Source organism: Geotrypetes seraphini, chromosome 3 (assembly GCF_902459505.1).
Source record: "Geotrypetes seraphini chromosome 3, aGeoSer1.1, whole genome shotgun sequence".
Classification (NCBI taxonomy): domain Eukaryota; kingdom Metazoa; phylum Chordata; class Amphibia; order Gymnophiona; family Dermophiidae; genus Geotrypetes; species Geotrypetes seraphini.
This window is the reverse complement of record NC_047086.1, coordinates 127,861,702-127,879,153: the sequence shown is the minus strand read 5'-3', so window position 1 is coordinate 127,879,153 and position 17,452 is coordinate 127,861,702. Positions and strand designations below refer to the sequence as shown.

The 17,452-nt window shown below is 46.1% G+C and overlaps 1 protein-coding gene across 2 annotated transcripts in view; it reads left to right on the top strand.

Annotated features, from left to right (window-relative positions):
• ZNF395 (zinc finger protein 395) overlaps positions 1–17,126 on the top strand; it is a 78,685-nt gene extending 61,559 nt beyond the window's left edge. For both annotated transcript variants that reach the window (XM_033938611.1, XM_033938610.1), the window contains exons 8-10: positions 2,115–2,201; positions 13,141–13,238; positions 16,693–17,126. In XM_033938611.1, the coding sequence (XP_033794502.1) occupies positions 2,115–2,201; positions 13,141–13,238; positions 16,693–16,804 (297 nt within the window). In that variant the 3' untranslated portion in view covers positions 16,805–17,126. The remainder of the gene's footprint in view (positions 1–2,114; positions 2,202–13,140; positions 13,239–16,692) is intronic.
• The last annotated feature ends 326 nt before the right edge of the window (positions 17,127–17,452 follow it).

Below are 17,452 nucleotides of genomic sequence, written 5' to 3'. Positions count from 1 at the left end.
TCAGCGACTTGCCCAAGGTCACAAGGAGCAGCATGGGTTTATACCCACAACCTCAGGGTGCTGAGGCTGTAGCTTCAACTACTGTGCCACACACTTCCCCACTAGAATCAGGGACTACAAATCCTACAATTTTGGGGGGATGAAATTCAAAACAAGGACTAGTTGAAAGTCTTCCTGCTGGAACTGGATGGATTGGCAGCTTAGGGGGTCATTCTATGAGCAACTTATAGAACCAAGGATAAGGACTATAACGCTTGCCTAGTCAGCCTGTGACTCCCTGTATCCCTCTGCACTTCAGCATTTGAGCTTTAGCCTCACAGTCAGTGTCCAACAATGTCTGTTCTAAGGGCCTGATTCTGTATAGGACGCCGGTATCGGCGGCCACCAATCGCGTGTCAGTCATGCAGTGGCGTCCTATTCAGAATCGGGTCTGCACACCCAGACAGATGTCTTAAATGTAGGCTAGCATTTTGCAGGCCTATATTTAAGGCATCTGTCTCCCATCTACGGAGACGTGTACCGATGCTTCAGCCCACCCAAGGCCACTTCTGAGTGAAACCACGCCCATGTCCTTGGGCGAGCTTAAGCATACCTGCGTGTCTCTATAGATGCACCACAGATACCCTCCTCGCAGGCGTCCTTCCTCAGCAGCATTTTTTCTAAAAATGTGCATCCCGATTGGCTGTCGGACGGCGGTAGGATGCTAACCGTTGCCTAAAATCAGGATGCATGGTTCTAGAATCAGCCCTAAATGTCTGAACTACCTTTGGGGGATAGATTTACTAATCCCATTTCATAGAGTGGTTACTAGTGGTGATTTTTGTAGTTGCAGTTGAAGTGAGCTGTTATTTCAGACATTGCATTTGTTTGCAAAATGCACTTTTTTTTACACATCGTGGATTGTTTTTTATTCAGTTGGCTTATTGCATTCCAAACTCCTAATGCAGGCTGTTTAGCTGAAACACAGACCATGTCGAGTCTACAAGAATCCACGTGAATACAGTTCAGTTATGTGTTTTTCGATGGTCATCTCCACTGTTGTGATTTTTGTGTGGTTTTGGATTCATTTGAGTCATCATACTTCAGGAAACCTTTTAAAGATTTTCTTTTTAAATATTTTAAATAGTTTTTATTCATTTTTTTAACAGGTACAACATTCAGTCAAAAACATTTCATAACATTTCATAACAGAAAATTAGATCATTTTTAAAAGAAAAGAAGGTGTTTTATGGAAGAGGATGTATGGAAAGTGTGGCCTTCCTTGTTTTATGGGACGTTTTATATGTTGTGAAGTTGGATTTTAGTCTCCAGGTACACAGTATCTAAAGTACAGTGCTTGTGCACGTCTGGCTTAATATACCATTGTTTTGTTGCAAAGAGATGAATTTATCAGTAGATGAATTAGGACCCCTGCTTTTTTCACTTCGTCAGTATATTTTTCTTATTTTGAAGAACATATTTCTTTAGTTCCTGCATCTCTGCCTGAGTTTGGATGATTCCTGGTTCAGTGGATAGGAAAGGTTTAGGTTCTCTGGCAGAAAGCTGAGAGACAAAAATGATCTGCAGGAACATGGGACCCTTCAGCTCTGAGGAGATATGTTGCTGTTTTTAAATGAACATATAGGGCTCCTTTTACTAAGGTGCGTTAGGACCTTAATAAGCGGAATAGCGCGCGCTAGACCTTAACGCCAGTATTGGGCTGGTGTTATTCTAGAAGTGTACCACGCGGTTTAGTGCACGGGAATTTCGTTCGTGCGCTAAAAACGCTAGCGCATCTTAGTAAAAGGAACCCATAATTCCATATTTCACTTTTTAAAACTGATTTGTGAAAAGTGGATTCTGAGGAGGAAGTGTTGGAATTTTATGGTCATAAGTGATTTAAATTGGAATTCGGTTTAATTAAACCATACCGTAGATATTACCCAGGGAATGACCAGTTTTCTTTTTATTGGTTTTGGTTTGAAGAATGTTTTTTGGTTATGTATGTAATTCATTGACTTGCCTGGATTAGTAGATAGGCTATAATTTTTTAAAATAAATAATGTGGCATATCAGGTGTGCTTTATTGGTGTGGAGATTGATGAGAATCTTCTGTGTTCTCTCTCTTCATGCAGGCTCTGCCATCCATCCAGATTCCAGTTTCTCCTCACATCTTCACGAGTATCAGCTGGGCTGCTGCTCTTCCTCCTGCTCTGTCTCCGGTAAGTGTCTCTCACCCAAACGTTTTTCCTTTATTATCTCTCTTAAGACCTGCTTCTTATTGCAGTGTGAAAATCTTGCTTGCACACAGTTTTGAAAAGAGAGATATTTGAGGAATGGAGGAGCTGGCAATCAAAGAGAGAATTGGCATTTCCTGTTACTGGTAAAAGTCTTGGAACTTAAGAACGTGAGAAAATATGTGCTGAGTCAGACCAAAGTTCATCGAGCCCATTACCCAGCAGATCCCCAAAAAAGATCTGTTTCTCATAGTTCCTTCCAAGGGATGAGCAATGACTCTTCCTAGACTACCTTGCTCATAGGTGTCGGAATGGGGGGGGACCACAGGGGCCGTGGCCTCCCCAAAATTTTATTCCTGGTGGTCCAGAGGTGCAGCAGGCAGAAGCGAGCTTTCAGCGTTGCTGCCCGCTGCTAACCCGGTGGGTGGTGGCAGCCCCGGGATGCGGTTTCTTCTCCTGCTCAGCAGCAATGAACAGGCGCTGAGTGGCTTTTTAACTGGCTCCAGCGAATTCTTGCAAATAGGCACCAAAAAAATCAGCACCAAGCACCAAATCTGTAACAGCAGTATTACAAAGGTTGCCACTGTAGAATAGCAGCGAATGCCTGCATTTTGGTGCCTAATTATGGAGTGGACATGATCACTATTTGGACAGAACTGTTTTATCACTCTCCTCAACATTGCCCTCGAAGTACTAAAAGTTTTTTTTTTTTCATTTTTCCACCAGTCAAGGGCTGTAGATTTGAAAGATATCATAATAGAACTCTCTCCTTCCAGGCAGCATTTTGCAATTAAATACAGTGGTACCTTGGTTTACGAGCATAATTCATTCCAGAAGCATGCTCTTAAACCAAAACACTCATATATCAAAGCAACTTTTCCCATAAGAGTTAGTGTAAACTTGAACAATTCGTTCCATATCCCCAAAAACTTAATTACCATTAGGGACGCCTCCACCGCTGCCTCTGCCACAGACCCATCTACGCGGCTCCTCCTCTGCTGCTGTTCGCTGCCTCTCACTGCGGGTGGTTCTGGCTAAGCAAACTGCCGCCGCCGCCACAGAGCCCAACTGGACACTGTTGGCTCTGCCGCTTCCGGATGCTGCCCTCCCCCCGGATGCCACTATCCCCTCTGCTGGGACTCTCAGGTGCTGCCTCACTCCTGCTGGACGCACCCCGACTCCCATGCTCCACCCGAGGCCACCGGTGCTGCTATTGCCTCTTCCCCTCCCCCCACCCCCCGACTGGCCCTGTCCTTACCCCTGCACCGCCGATGATAGAAAGTGCCTGCCGCCGGTCTGCTGCTGAGCCCTGAGCATCTGCGCATGCTCAGGCCTTCTGGATCTCACCCTCTCCGAGATTCTCATGAGATCTCGAGTCTCATGAGAATCTCGGTGAGGATGAGATCCAGAAGGCCATGAGCATGCACAGATGCTCAAGGCTCAGCAGCAGACTGGCGGCAGGCCCTTTCTAACTCCAGTGGCACACGGGTAAGGACAGGGCCAGTCGGTAGATGGGTAGGAGACGATCGTGAAGGGAGGGAGCAGCGTTGGTGGCCTCGGGGGGGAGCAATACTGTTGGTTCCCGCGGTCGGGTCAGGTCGGTTCGGGTGGGGCTCGCAAATCGGGTCAATGCTCGGTTTGCGAGTCAAAAGTTTGCTGAGTGTTTTGCTCGTCTTGCAAAACACTCGCAAACCGGGTTACTCGTAAACCAAGGTTTGACTGTATTTTAAACGGTTGTTATCTTTGCCTACCTCTTATTTATAGTTTAGGAGACACCTGAAAACCATTTTATTTTTGAAGCTTCTTGGCCCTTTATTATTCGACTCTCATTATGATTTGTATTATTAGCTAAACATTTGTAAACCACATAGAACTTTTCGGTATTTGTGGTCTAGAAATTGATTTTTTATGTTATGTTATGCCATGTCAATAGGCAAATACTGGCTGCTACTGACAGCATTCTATATCTTTAGCACCTAATTCTTTGCAACCCTTGACCTGCCCATGCCCCTCCCATGACCATGGCCACCCTTGGAGACACACCATAGAAATTAGGTGCTAAGGGCCTGATAACCAAAGTGAATTTACAGGAGCCAGTCAAAAAGTTGCTCAGCACTAAACAGGTGCGCTAAAGTGTGGGCTTGCTCGTTGCCACTGAGAGGCAGAAGAAACCGCATCCCATGGCTGCCGCCATGCAACGGGTTGGTCGCAAGGTAGGAGGACGGGGCTGGCTGCAGAGTCTGGGGGAAGGGAAGGGGGCTGGCTGCAGAGTCTGGGGGAAGGGAAGGGGGCTGGCTGCAGAGTCTGACAGGGCGGGGAAGGAAGGGGGCATAGTCTGACGGGGGGGAGGGGAGAGGGCTGTGTGCAGAGTCTTATGGGGGAAGAGAGCTGGGTGCAATGCCTGAAGGGAGGGGGGCTGAGTGCAGTGCCTGATAGGGGAGGAGGGAAGGGGGCTGGGTGCAAAGCCTGGGGGAGAGACTGGGTGCAGGGGGTAGGGAGTTGGGAAGGCAGGGAGGACAGATGCTCAGGGGCTTGGGAAGACAGATACTACACATACTGGGAGAGGGTTGGGAAGGAGGAAAAGCAAGATGCTTCACAGGTGGAGTAGTGGGAAGGGAGAGTAAGAAATGCTGCCAGTGGGGAAGGGAAAAGGAACGGAGAATTGTTGGACATAGGTGTGTGGCGTGAGAGGGAAAGAGAGATGATGTATATGGGGAAAGGAAGAAAGAGGAAGAATTGTTGGACATGATAGTGTGGAGGGGAGGGAGGGAGAAATGTTAAGATGCTTGTGCCTTGGCCAGTGAAGGTATGACACAGTTTGGACTGGTGGCTGGAGCCTCAGTCCATGGTTCTAGGAATTCCTCTCCACATCTTCTCATGGGTGATTCTGACTCTTTGGATGGGGAGCACATTTCGAATGGTGTCCAGTTCAGGGATGATAGTCCCCCTCCCAGAAGAAGTGGTCAATCAATTGGTTGGAGCTGAGAGCCATCTGTCTGGCACTGCAAGATTACGGGAGCGCACTGCATAGCAAGGTTGTGCGAGCGTTCTCGGACAATGCAACAACAGTAACTTATTTCAATCGGCAGTGGAGCACCAAGAGTGCTCTTCTACACCTGGAAGCTCAAATGTTGTTTCAGTGGGCAGAGATGCACCTGCTGTCTCTTTCAGCAGACATATAGCAAGTGTGGACAATGTGCAAGTAGATTTTCTCAGCCGGAAAACCCTAGATCTCGGAGAATGGGCGCTTATCTCATGAGTCATTCAACAGCATTGTGAGTCATTGGGGGGCGTCCAATGTTCAATTTGATAGCGTCAGCAGCCAACAAGAAAGCGGCGCAGTTCTTCAGCCAAAGATAAAGCCAGGATGCCCTGGGGCAACCATGGCCAAAGGCAGGGCTCCTTTGTCTATCTTCTGTGGCACATGATAGGCAGAGTCCTGTGAAGAATAATGTCACATTAAGGGTTAGTAGTTCTAGTCGCTCCAGGCGTCCATGATATGCAGATCTCATCCATCTACAGAGGCTTGCAAAGGCTATCCGGATGGGGTGATTGCCAGCCTCTTATGATCCAAGAAGCAGTCAACATTAGCCACCTATGTGAAAGCCTGGAATTGTTTCTAGGGTTGGTGCACACAGAAGAGTGAGGACTCGGTTTCGGCTCCAATGTCTTTGGTCTTAGCATTCCTCCAGGAAGGACTTGCGAAAGGACTGGCAGTGGGCTCCCTCAAGCTTCATGTAGCAGGCCTTTCATGTTTCAGACTTCAAACGCACAAGAAATCCTTGGCTTTGCATCGAGATATGACCAGGTTTCTGAAGGGGCTTTGTGCCTGTGTACTCCAGTATGACACCCTTTTCCATCATGGAATTTTAATCTTGTCCTACGGACACTAACTAAAACTCCTTAAGAGCCGTTGGAGCATGCTCAATTATTGGACATCATGATTAAAATGGTGCTTTTAGTGGCAATCACTTCAGCTCGGCTGGTGTTGGAACTGCAGTTCTCTCATGCAGAGAACCATTTCTCAGAATTTTGGAGTCGGGAATGATTCTAAGTACTGTACCTTCTTTCTTACTAAAAGTGGCCTCCAATTTTCATGTTAACCAGGAAGTATGATTGTCTGCCTTCACTTTCTTGGGATCAAGAAGAGGAATAAAGTCCTAAAATTGTTGGATGAACATAAGAACATAAGAACATAAGCGTTGCCTCTGCCGGGTCAGACCAGGGGTCCATCGTGCCCGGCAGTCCGCTCCCGCGGCGGCCCCCCAGGTCCATGACCTGAAAGTGTTCCCTACCTAACTTAAAATACCCATACCCTGTTCACTCAATGTCCTGTAAGGTAAATCTCTATCTGTACCCTGTTATCCCTTTCGCTTCCAGGAAGTCATCCAGTCCCTTTTTGAACCCCAGAATTGTACTCTGTCCTATCACCTCTCCGGGAAGCGCGTTCCAGGTGTCCACCACCCTCTGAGTGAAGAAGAACTTCCTTGCATTCGTTATGAATCTGTCTCCTCTCAGTTTTTCTGAATGACCTCTTGTTTTAGTTGTCCCTGCTAGTCTAAAGAATCTGTCCCTCTCCACCTTCTCTATGCCTTTCATGATTTTATAAGTTTCTATCATGTCCCCTCTCAGTCTCCGCTTCTCCAGGGTAAAGAGCCCCAGCCTGTCTAACCGTTCGGCATATGAAAGGTTCTCCATACCCTTTATCATCCTCGTTGCCCTCCTCTGGACCCTCTCGAGTATTGCCATGTCCTTCTTGAGGTATGGTGACCAGTATTGGACGCAGTATTCCAGATGTGGGCGCACCATTGCTCGATACAGTGGCAGGATAACTTCTTTTGTTCTGGTAGTGATACCTTTTTTGATAATGCCCAGCATTCTGTTCGCTTTTTTTGAGGCCGCTGCACATTGCGCCGCCTGCTTCATTGTGTTATCCACCAATACCCCCAGATCTTTTTCTTGGCTTCCTTCCCCGAGTACCCTCCCTCCCATCGTATAGCTGTACATGTAGTTCCCCTTCCCTATGTGCAAGACCTTACATTTCTCCACATTGAAGCTCATCTGCCATTTTTTTGCCCACTCACTCAGTTTGTTCAGGTCGCTCTGCAGTTCTTTGCATTCTTCAACAGTTCCGGCCCTGCTGGAGAGTTTTGTGTCATCCGCGAATTTGATAACTTCGCACTTTGTCCCCGTTTCTAGATCATTAATAAATATATTGAACAGCAACGGTCCCAGCACTGACCCCTGCGGAACACCACTTGTGACCCCTATCCAGTCAGAGTAGTGCCCCTTTACTCCTACCCTCTGTTTCCTGTCCGCCAGCCAATTTTTGATCCATCTGTACACGTTTCCTTCCACCCCGTGACTCCACAGCTTCTTCAGTAAGCGTTCATGGGGCACCTTGTCAAAGGCTTTTTGGAAATCCAGATATATAATGTCTACTGGGTCACCTTGGTCCAATTGCTTACTTATCCCCTCAAAGAAATGCAGTAGATTTGTCTGGCATGATCGGCCTTTACAGAAACCATGCTGACTCGATCTCATCAGATTATTTTTTTCTATATGCTCGTTGATACCTTCCCTGATCATTGATTCGACCATCTTCCCCGGAACAGAGGTTAAACTCACCGGTCTGTAGTTTCCCGGGTCGCCTCTCGATCCTTTTTTGAAGATCGGTGTAACATTCGCTATCCTCCAGTCCTCCGGGATTACCCCTGTTCTCAAGGACAGGTTGCAAATATGCTGCAGTAATTCTGCTGTTTCGTCTCTAAGCTCTTTTAGTATTCTCGGGTGGATCCCGTCTGGGCCCGGAGCTTTGTCCGTTCTTAATCTATCTATCTGCCTGAGAACGTCTTCGAGGCTTACCTCCATGCATGATAGTTTCCCCTCCTGATCTCCCCTGAAGATTTTTTCCGGTTCTGGCACACTGGATGTGTCCTCTATTGTAAAGACCGACGAGAAGAACTTGTTTAGCCTACCAGCCACCTCTTTTTCCTCTTTCACCACTCCCTTCCGGTCACCCTCGTCCAGGGGCCCCACCTCCTCCCTCGCTGGCTGTTTCCCTTTCACATATCGGAAAAATGGTTTGAAATTTTTTGCTTCCTTGGCTAGTCTCTCCTCATACTCTTTCTTGGCTTTCCTGACTACTCGGTGACATTCTTTTTGTTGCTTCCTGTGCTCTCTCCAGTTTCCTTCAGTTTTGTCCTTTTTCCACTTCTGAAATGATTTTTTCTTGTCTCCTATCACTTTCTTTACTTCACTGGTTATCCATGCAGGGTCCTTTGTCTGATTTTTCTTGGAACCTTTCCTAAATCTTGGTATATATAGGTTTTGTGCCTTGTTTACTGTGTCCTTGAATAGGGACCAGGCTTGCTCCACAGTCCGCGTTTCCTTGGAGCTGTTTCTGAGCTTTTTTCTCACCATTTGTCTCATGGCATCATAGTTCCCTTTCTTGAAGTTAAATGTTGTTGCCTTGGTTCTCTTTCCCATAGGTAGTCCTACTTGCACTTTGAACTGAATCATGTTGTGGTCACTGGTTCCTAGTGGTCCTATGATCTCCACATCCTTCGCGGGGCCTTTCAGCCCATTGAGGATCAGATCCAGAGTCGCTGATCCTCTCGTTGGTGCCTCGACTAGTTGTTCCATGAAGCAGTCCTGTACTGCTTCCAGGAACTCCGTTTCCCTTGCACATTTTGAGTTTCCGAGACACCAGTCTATCCCAGGATAGTTGAAATCTCCCATAACTATGGTGTTTGGGTTCTTGCATTCCCTTCTCAGCTCGGCTACCATTTCTGTATCTTCAGCTTCAGTTTGCCCAGGTGGACGGTAGAACAGTCCCATCTTTATCTCGGCTCCGTTGCTTCCTGGTACTTTGATCCACAATGCCTCCAGTTGGGCATTTGTCTCTGCTGTGTCCACAGTGGTTGAGTGAATTGTATCCCTTATGTATAGTGCTATTCCTCCCCCCTTCTGGTAAGTCCTGTCTTTTCGGTAGAGTTTGTATCCTGGCAGTACTATGTCCCATTTGTTTTCCTCGTTCCACCATGTTTCCGTGATCCCTATGATGTCTAGTTTCTCATTATTGGCCATGACCTCTAGTTCCCCCATTTTGTTCTTTAGGCTCCTTGCATTTGTATACATGCAGTTCAAGTCCTGGCATTTTCTCTTCCTTTCTATTTCATCTTGCATTTCATTCTTCATTTTGTCCCCTTCCTGGCCTGCCAACTCCTGAGTATTGTCTCTTTTGGCCTTTCTTTGTGGTAGATTCCTATTGCCTTCCCCTTGTGGCATGTTCCTATTGTCCTCCTCTTGTTCTCTCTCAACATCCAATCCCGTTTTGACTTCCCCTTCCAGTATGTTCATCCTGGCCCCCTCTCGCTTCATCTGACTCCCTTGTTTGTTCATAGTCTGTTGCTTGCCACTTGTGTCATCCCCAAAATCTTTCCCCTCAGTACCCTCATTGGGTACTGTTTCCCGAACCGTCGATACCAGGTCGACTGTCGGCTTTCCCCCTCTTCTTAGTTTAAAGCTTGCTCTATCGCACTTCTGACGTTATTTGCTAGTTGTCTGGTTCCCGCCTTGCTCAGGTGTAGACCATCCTTCTTGAAAAGCTTGTTCTTTCCCCAGAACGTTGTCCAGTTCCTCACGAAGAGAAATCCCTCTTCCTCACACCATTTTCTCATCCATGCGTTAATTGATTGTAGCTCCGTCTGCCTCTTCGTTTCTGCCCTCGGTACTGGCAGGATCTCTGAGAAGGCTATCCTCTGGGTCCTCATCTTCAGTTTCCTTCCTAAGATTTTGAATTGTTCAGTCAGTGCATTCTTGCTGTAGTCCCTCCTGGTGACATCGTTCGTCCCGACGTGGACTATCACTGCTGTCTCTTCCGTCTCTGCTCCTTCCAAGATTCTCTCAATCTTGTCAACGATGTCCTTTATTCTCGCTCCTGGGAGACAGGTCACTAGCCGATCCTCTCTCCCTCCTGCTATGTGACTGTCAACGTGCCTCAGGATTGAGTCTCCCACCAGGATTGCAGATTTCCCTTTTTTCAGCCTCCGTGTCGGTCGCAGGTCTGTGTCCTTGGTGTTCTCTGTTTCTTCCAGCAAGGTTCCTCCGCGGGTATCCTCTACCTTGGTGTCAGATGTTCCTTGTCCTCTGCTCTGTGTGTCTTCCTCATTTCCGTGCTCCTGTTCTTCCACTCTCCTGTAGGCATCATCAATGAACCTCTCGAGCTCCCTGACTTGTTCCTCGTTGCACTCATCTTGCATGGGGTCTTCGGCTGTCTGGAAGGGGGCTTCGGAGATGTAGAGTCCCTCCAGCTCCTGGATCCTGAGCTTCAGTCGACTGACTTCGCTCTTCAAGCTTACCAGTTCCTGGCATCGTCCACACACATATGACTGCTGCCCGGAGGGGAGGTAGTCATACATGTGGCAGTCCGTGCAGTACACTGGGAAGCTCATCCTTCGGGTTCCTTCCGCTTCCATATTTGTCCGCTCTCTAGGAGTCCTGTTGCTCTTTGCTAGTGTTTTCACTCCTGTGCCTGGCTCTTCCTTACCTTCCTCGTCTTTCGCTTCCTTTTACTTATGCGCTTGTGCTATTTGCCCCTTGCTTACCCTCTGTGGCTGCCTTTTCCTTTAGCTCGTGTTCTCTCCTGAGTCCTCCTTTTCTTGTCCTGTTGAGCTTGTTACTGCTGTCTCTGTGTATGTGTGTGTGCTACCTTCTTAGCCTGCTTCTAACCTGTCTTTTGCCCTTGCTACCGTTCTTCAGTGCCTTCCTTGCCTGTCGTTCCTTTGATGTGTGGTCCTTCCTGGGCCTACTCCTTCCTTCTTTTCTGTGTTTGCTTCCCTTTTACTTGTGTGTGTGCGTGTATGTGTTACTTCCTTACCTTGCTTTCTTCCTTTCTTGGAGTCCTTGGATGTAGTGACCTGGCCTGCCCTTCTTGAGGCCCTTCGCCGCGCGCCGAACGGCTGGGCGCCGTTGGCTCCCCTCCTCTTAAGGGGGAGTCCGGCCTCTGGCTCCGCTGGTGACGCGGTGCGGGTGGGCGGAGCTTACTCTCGCCGCTGCCCGCCCTCGCCTCTACCTTCTCTGTCTCCCGGCTCCTCTCTCCTCGCTGCAACAAGCCTCCACGCGGCTTGTGCTGCTTTCGCGCCGCGGCTCCCCTCCTCTTAAGGGGGAGTCTGGCCTCTGGCTCCGCTGGTGACGCGGTGCGGGTGGGCGGAGCTTACTCTCGCCGCTGCCCGCCCTCGCCTCTACCTTCTCTGTCTCCCGGCTCCTCTCTCCTCGCTGCAACAAGCCTCCACGCGGCTTGTGCTGCTTTCGCGCCGCGGCTCCCCTCCTCTTAAGGGGGAGTCTGGCCTCTGGCTCCGCTGGTGACGCGGTGCGGGTGGGCGGAGCTTACTCTCGCCGCTGCCCGCCCTCGCCTCTACCTTCTCTGTCTCCCGGCTCCTCTCTCCTCGCTGCAACAAGCCTCCACGCTTGCAGAATATTTCTTCGTTATCTGAAAGTGACAGATTTGGACTGTTGGATCATCTCTTTGTGCTGGCAGGTGCGACCTGTAAGGATTGACCAGCTTCCATAGCAACCATTTCTAGGTGGATTCATATGGCCATTTCGTTGACTTACATCGGGAGTGGGAAGCAACCCCCTTTTACCTTAAAGGCGCATTCCATTAGAGCACTAGCTTTCTCATGGGTGGAAACTACAGCAGTCTCTCCTGAAGAGATTTGCAAAGCGGCCACATGGTCCTCTTTCTATACTTTCATAAAATTTTTACAGAGTGGACATGGCAGCCAAACTGGATGCTGCCTTTGGACCCTCTATTCTTTCATCAGGTTCATCTGTCTCACCCTAGATTCTGGGAATTGCTTTGATTATGTCCTAAAATGATGTGCCTGTTGCACTAGAAGGGAAAATTTAGGTACTTACCTCAGTGATCTTTTTCTAGTAAATAGGCACCTCATTCCTGAAACCCACCCTATCAGATGTTCATTAGCCTGCTTACCTCCTCAGACAAGTTGGGAAGTTCGGTTTTCTTGTTTCTTTCCTTTATCAAATAAGGATAAGGCTAGAGGAACACACTGCTACTTCATTGCATTCAGGGAGTATCCTTCAGAACCCTAAAACTGTCAGTGCAGGTGGCTCTCGAATAGGTGGCTAGCTAGCTCCACCTCATTATATGCTATTATAGTATATGTTTTATGAGCAGAACAAACTTGTTTCTCGGGGAAAGTCCCCATACCCCTCCCTCTTATGTCTCCTCTCTAAGGCTGACCATCTGCTTTGATATGAACTGAGGAATCATAGGACAGCCCAGAGAGATGAGAGGTGGAGCAAAAAATATATACTAATGATGCTCTCTACACAATTCTTGTAGGAATGGGTTGACTACCTAAGAGTTCAGGAATGAGGTGCCTATTTACTAGAAAGAAGATTACTGAGGTAAGTACCTAATCTTCCCTTGATAAATGTTGACATCTTCAATAAAAAATAAGTTTAAAAAGTAAAACAAATAAGATAATATATTGTTTCACTCTGTGTACAATGAAACTGTGTAATTTGTTGTTGGAATTTGCTGAGTTTAATATGGATTTATCCAAGTTCTTGGAGGAAGAGTCCATAAACATGATTAGTCATGTGAGAACCACATTTTTGCAGATATGAACTATAAAGAATGGATTGTTTTCTTGAGATCCAACTGGTTAACCTGTGATAGGATGCTGGACTTCTTTTGCCTGATCTGTGTAGCAATTCGTATGTTATTGCATGCAGCTGAAAACAATTGTAGGAGAATTATCACAAGGTAGGATACTGGGTGTGTTTTAGTGGTCTGTATATCCTGAGTATCTGCTGTGCACAACCATATTTTAAACAGGAATGGAATCCTCTTGCTCTTAATGTAATATCTTCCAAATTCTGGATCTCCCTCCAGATTCGCAGTCGATCCCTGAGTTTGAGTGAGCAGGAGCCCGCAGCAGTGAAATCGCAACCAATTGTGACTTCTCCTCCCAGGGCTCACAGTGGCACCAGGTGAGAATTTTATCCATGGCCGCAAAAGTGTGTATGTCTGTATAGGGAGGTGGGTACCAGTGCTGTGAAAATTGCCCATACAGAAACATCAGTTTTTATGTTGTTGGGGGGAGGGGGGAGTATAATTTGTATAGCCGAGCATTTATAAAGGCAGATAAAAGACCATGTTGCCCATCCATACTATCTATTTTCCCTTTTCTTCCTTAGAGATCCCATGTAATTGTTCCAAGCTTACTTCAGTTCAGATAGTTTTTGTCTTCACCACCCTTTCCGTGAAGTATTTCCTCAGGTTACTTCCAAGTCTATCCTAGTTCACCTTCTTCCTGTGCCTCCTCATTCCAGAGCTTTCTTTTACCAGTAATTGAAAGAGATTCACCTTTTGTGCATTTATGCCACGTAGATATTTAAGATTTTTCTATCATATTTCCCTCTTCAGCCTTTCTTTCAAAGTATACATATTGAGATCTTTACATGTATCCCCATATGCTTTGGACTCGATTCTATAAATGGCATCAAAATATTGGCACTAAAAATTACACTAAGCGCTATTCTATGAACTGTGCTGAAAGTTAGGCTTCGATTTAATTTGATAATTTGGTATATCGCTTTTCATACAGGTTTTAAAGTAGATTACAATAACGAGTAAAAAGACATAATACAATACGTAAATAATATAACTGACATTGAATCTTTCTGAAGGAAATCCAATTAAGAGATACCAAAAATATTTTGAAACATCCAAGGTTTCAAGTCTTTTTGAAAACTGAAGTAGCTGTGTGTAGAATAGCACTTAGGCCCATATTCTCTAAACCAGGGGTGTCCAACCTTTTGGCTTCCCTGGGCCGCATTGGCCGAAAAAAAAATTTCTGGGGCCGCACAAATGCTGCAGCAAGACAGAGGAGGTAGCCGGCAAGATGGTAAACACCCAGGGGCAGCAGAGAAAAACACTGCATCGCCCTCGACCGGGGCCGCACAAAATACTTCACGGGGCCGCATGTGGCCCTCGGGCCGCAGGTTGGACACCCCTGCTCTAAACGGTGCCTTAACTTAGGTAGGCACCTAAATTAAGTAAAAAGTGCTGTTGAAAATGCTACTCAAAAAAAATTTGAAGGCCTTAAAAAAACGGCACTGGAATCGCATCCATGTAGGCGCCTACTAGTGCCTAATGCCACTTTAGGCGTGGCTAATGCTGGAAGTGGGGTTAGGCCCCTCCGGTGGCGTGATCCACATCAAAGATGGGCACCAGAAATGTAGGCCTTTAAAATCCTGGCCTACATTTCCGGTGCCTAACTTTGCCAGAGGTTCAGTTCTCTAAACAGCGCCATCACGTGATTGACACCTGATCGGCTGCCGCTTTTAAGGCTGCCGCTGACAATGGCACCGTTTAGAGAATCTGGGCCTTGGTGCCAGGATCCATGCCAACTTTAGGCGTGAAGATTTACATCAACTAAACCCTGGTGTAAATCCGCACACTTAAATTAGACACCGATCCTGTAAATTATGCATAGCATTATAGAATAAAGAGCTACTCCCTCACCTAATCACCCATGGCAGTGCTCAGTTGTTGGAACCACTTGTAAAATTTCTGCATGGATCCTGGTGACTAAAAATATCTAAATTTTAATTGATACCAATTAGCAATCGGTTATCAGCTCTAATTGGTTTGTTAGCCAATTAAATTGCATGCAGAAATTAGGCATGTGCCCAAATATCTGCACACAACTTTTAGCACCATTTATGACTGACCACTGACCGTTTTAATAGCTTCCCTCTTGACCAACTCCACCCAGTCCAGTTTATATCTTTTTTTGAAGGTGTGATCTCCAGAATTGTACACAATACTTTAAATGTGGTCCCACCAGAGTCTTATACAGAGGCACTTTCATCTTTTTTATTTTTCTGCTGGTCATTCTTCTCCCTTTGCATCCAAGCATCTTCCTGGCTTTATTTACTATGTATTTTTCTGATACTGTATCATGTTAGTCTTTTGGATAAGGGGATAGGGGATAGAGGGGTACAGATAGAACTTGAGGTAGGTTATAGAAGTGGCCAGAAACCACTTCACAGGTCGCGGACCTGATGGGCCACCGCGGGAGCGGACCGCTGGGCGAGATGGACCTCTGGTCTGACCCAGTGGAGGCAACTTCTTATGTTCTTATGTTTTGTTCGACAAGTTTATTACTTAGTGAGTTTTATTATTGAAATTCTATATTTGTATTTTTTTACTGTACTTTTGTATTTCGCTGATTGTCCAGCTCTTTTTAGTGTAAACCGCCTAGAACTTTTGGTTATGGCGGTATAAAAGAATAAAGTTATTATTATTATTATTAGCTTTCAGTCTCTTATTTCCAAGTTTCTCACTGATTGTATTTATGCTTATATCGGTCTTTATACTATTGTTATGCTGTTAGCAAAACTGAAGTTTTATGTTGAGTTGGACCTGCTGTACACCGCTGTGAGTGAATCTCTTGATAAAGGTGGTTAATACCATTAAATAAATATACACATGCTCACTTTTTGTGCGTGCAGGCTTTAACTATAGTGGACAACAAACACTTTGGGGGGGGGGGGGGTTTCAGGCTTGTGTAGAAGCCAGGGTCTTTTGTTCTCAACAGTAACTGAAGATCCATATTGGATCCCTAATTCTGGTTTAGTGACTCGGGGAGTGGGTGGACTTCCTCGACTCACAGAGTTTTGAAATATAGGACATCCCCACAGCAGCTAATGGTAGCTTAGCACTACGAGTTTGGCACGATAACCAGATCCTACAATATATTTATATGCTCTTTAGTTGTCTGCATTATTTCCCTCTTGTTTCTCCCTCATTTTATTTCATTGGTGTTCTGCTGTAAATATTTTTTATCTAGTGATACTCTTATGCATGTGGTGGGGGATGGGGGGAAGGTGGAAGTGGCATGCCATTGTCCTCTGGTCTTTTCCCTGCATTATTATTATTATTATTTTTTAAGTATTTGTACACTCTCAGGGTTAGTAAAATAATGAAAGTGAAAATTTGATGCTATACTAGAGTTCTAAACCAAAATGGTGCAGGCTGAAGCACGCAGGCCATTGCTGTGCCTCTTACTGATTGGCTGTTGCCTCATCATCCTTGGAAGCCAGTGCAGGATGATGCAGTACAGTAGCTGGCAATGTTTTGTTGTTATGTTTGTTGAGGGGTGGGTTCTATTTCCTTTCATTTTCTGCTGCAATGTATTTTACTTATTTGTTTGTTTTTGCACATTTTGAATGGCACAACATTTTTTTTCAATGTTAATAGCCATGTTCTCTATGCCTGCTCTTCAGTGATTAATGTCCCGTATATAGTTTGTCAATCTGTGCCGTTCCCTTGTATGGTTCTGGTCTATTTTGATTCACAAAGGTGGAAGAGGCTTGAAGATGTCTGTCACTACAGGAGAGCGCTTGACACTCTCTCTCTCATCTTGTTTGTTTGCAGAAAAGTTCGTGGTGAAGCTAAAAAGTGCCGTAAGGTTTACGGTATCGAGCACAGGGACCAGTGGTGCACAGCCTGCCGGTGGAAGAAGGCCTGCCAGAGGTTTTTGGACTGAGTCGGAAAAATGTCGCAAGTTCTCACATTCTCTCTCTTCTTGGGGGGCTTCTAAACAGCACTTATATCCAGGCCTCTAGATCTGCATTGGATGTGCTCCAAAGAAACACCTGGAGAGCAGCAAAAGACTTTGCAAGTGTAAATTTCAAGCTGTATATAATAATGTTGTGCAATTTTCTTTTTATTTTTTCAATTGAAGCAAAGAAATGTTCCTTTTTTATAGCTGAAGAAGCATAGAAAAGCTCAAAGCATGATGATATTTTTTAAAGAGAATTTATATGAAGGTGCAGAGACCAAAGTGTAAAGCAGAATTTTTTATCAGACATTGCAGTTTTATTACTGAGCTGCAAGTTCAGCAGGAATGGTTGGTGAAACAGACCCTTGGAGGCCTTCACTATATCATTAGTCAGCCTTCACTGGGATTCAGCCATGATGCTGATAGGAGAGATCACTCTCTTGCTAGGCCTTGCATCATCATGTCAGTCTTACCAGGACAGCATGATGTAGACCATGCTAGTGAAATGCAAGGGAAGGGGGTGGCCTAGCAGTTGGAGCAGTGGGTGAAGACACTGGGATTCTAATCCCACTTCCCCTCTGACCTCCACTGCCAATCCTTGTAACCTTGGGGAGTTACTTCTCTCCCTCATTC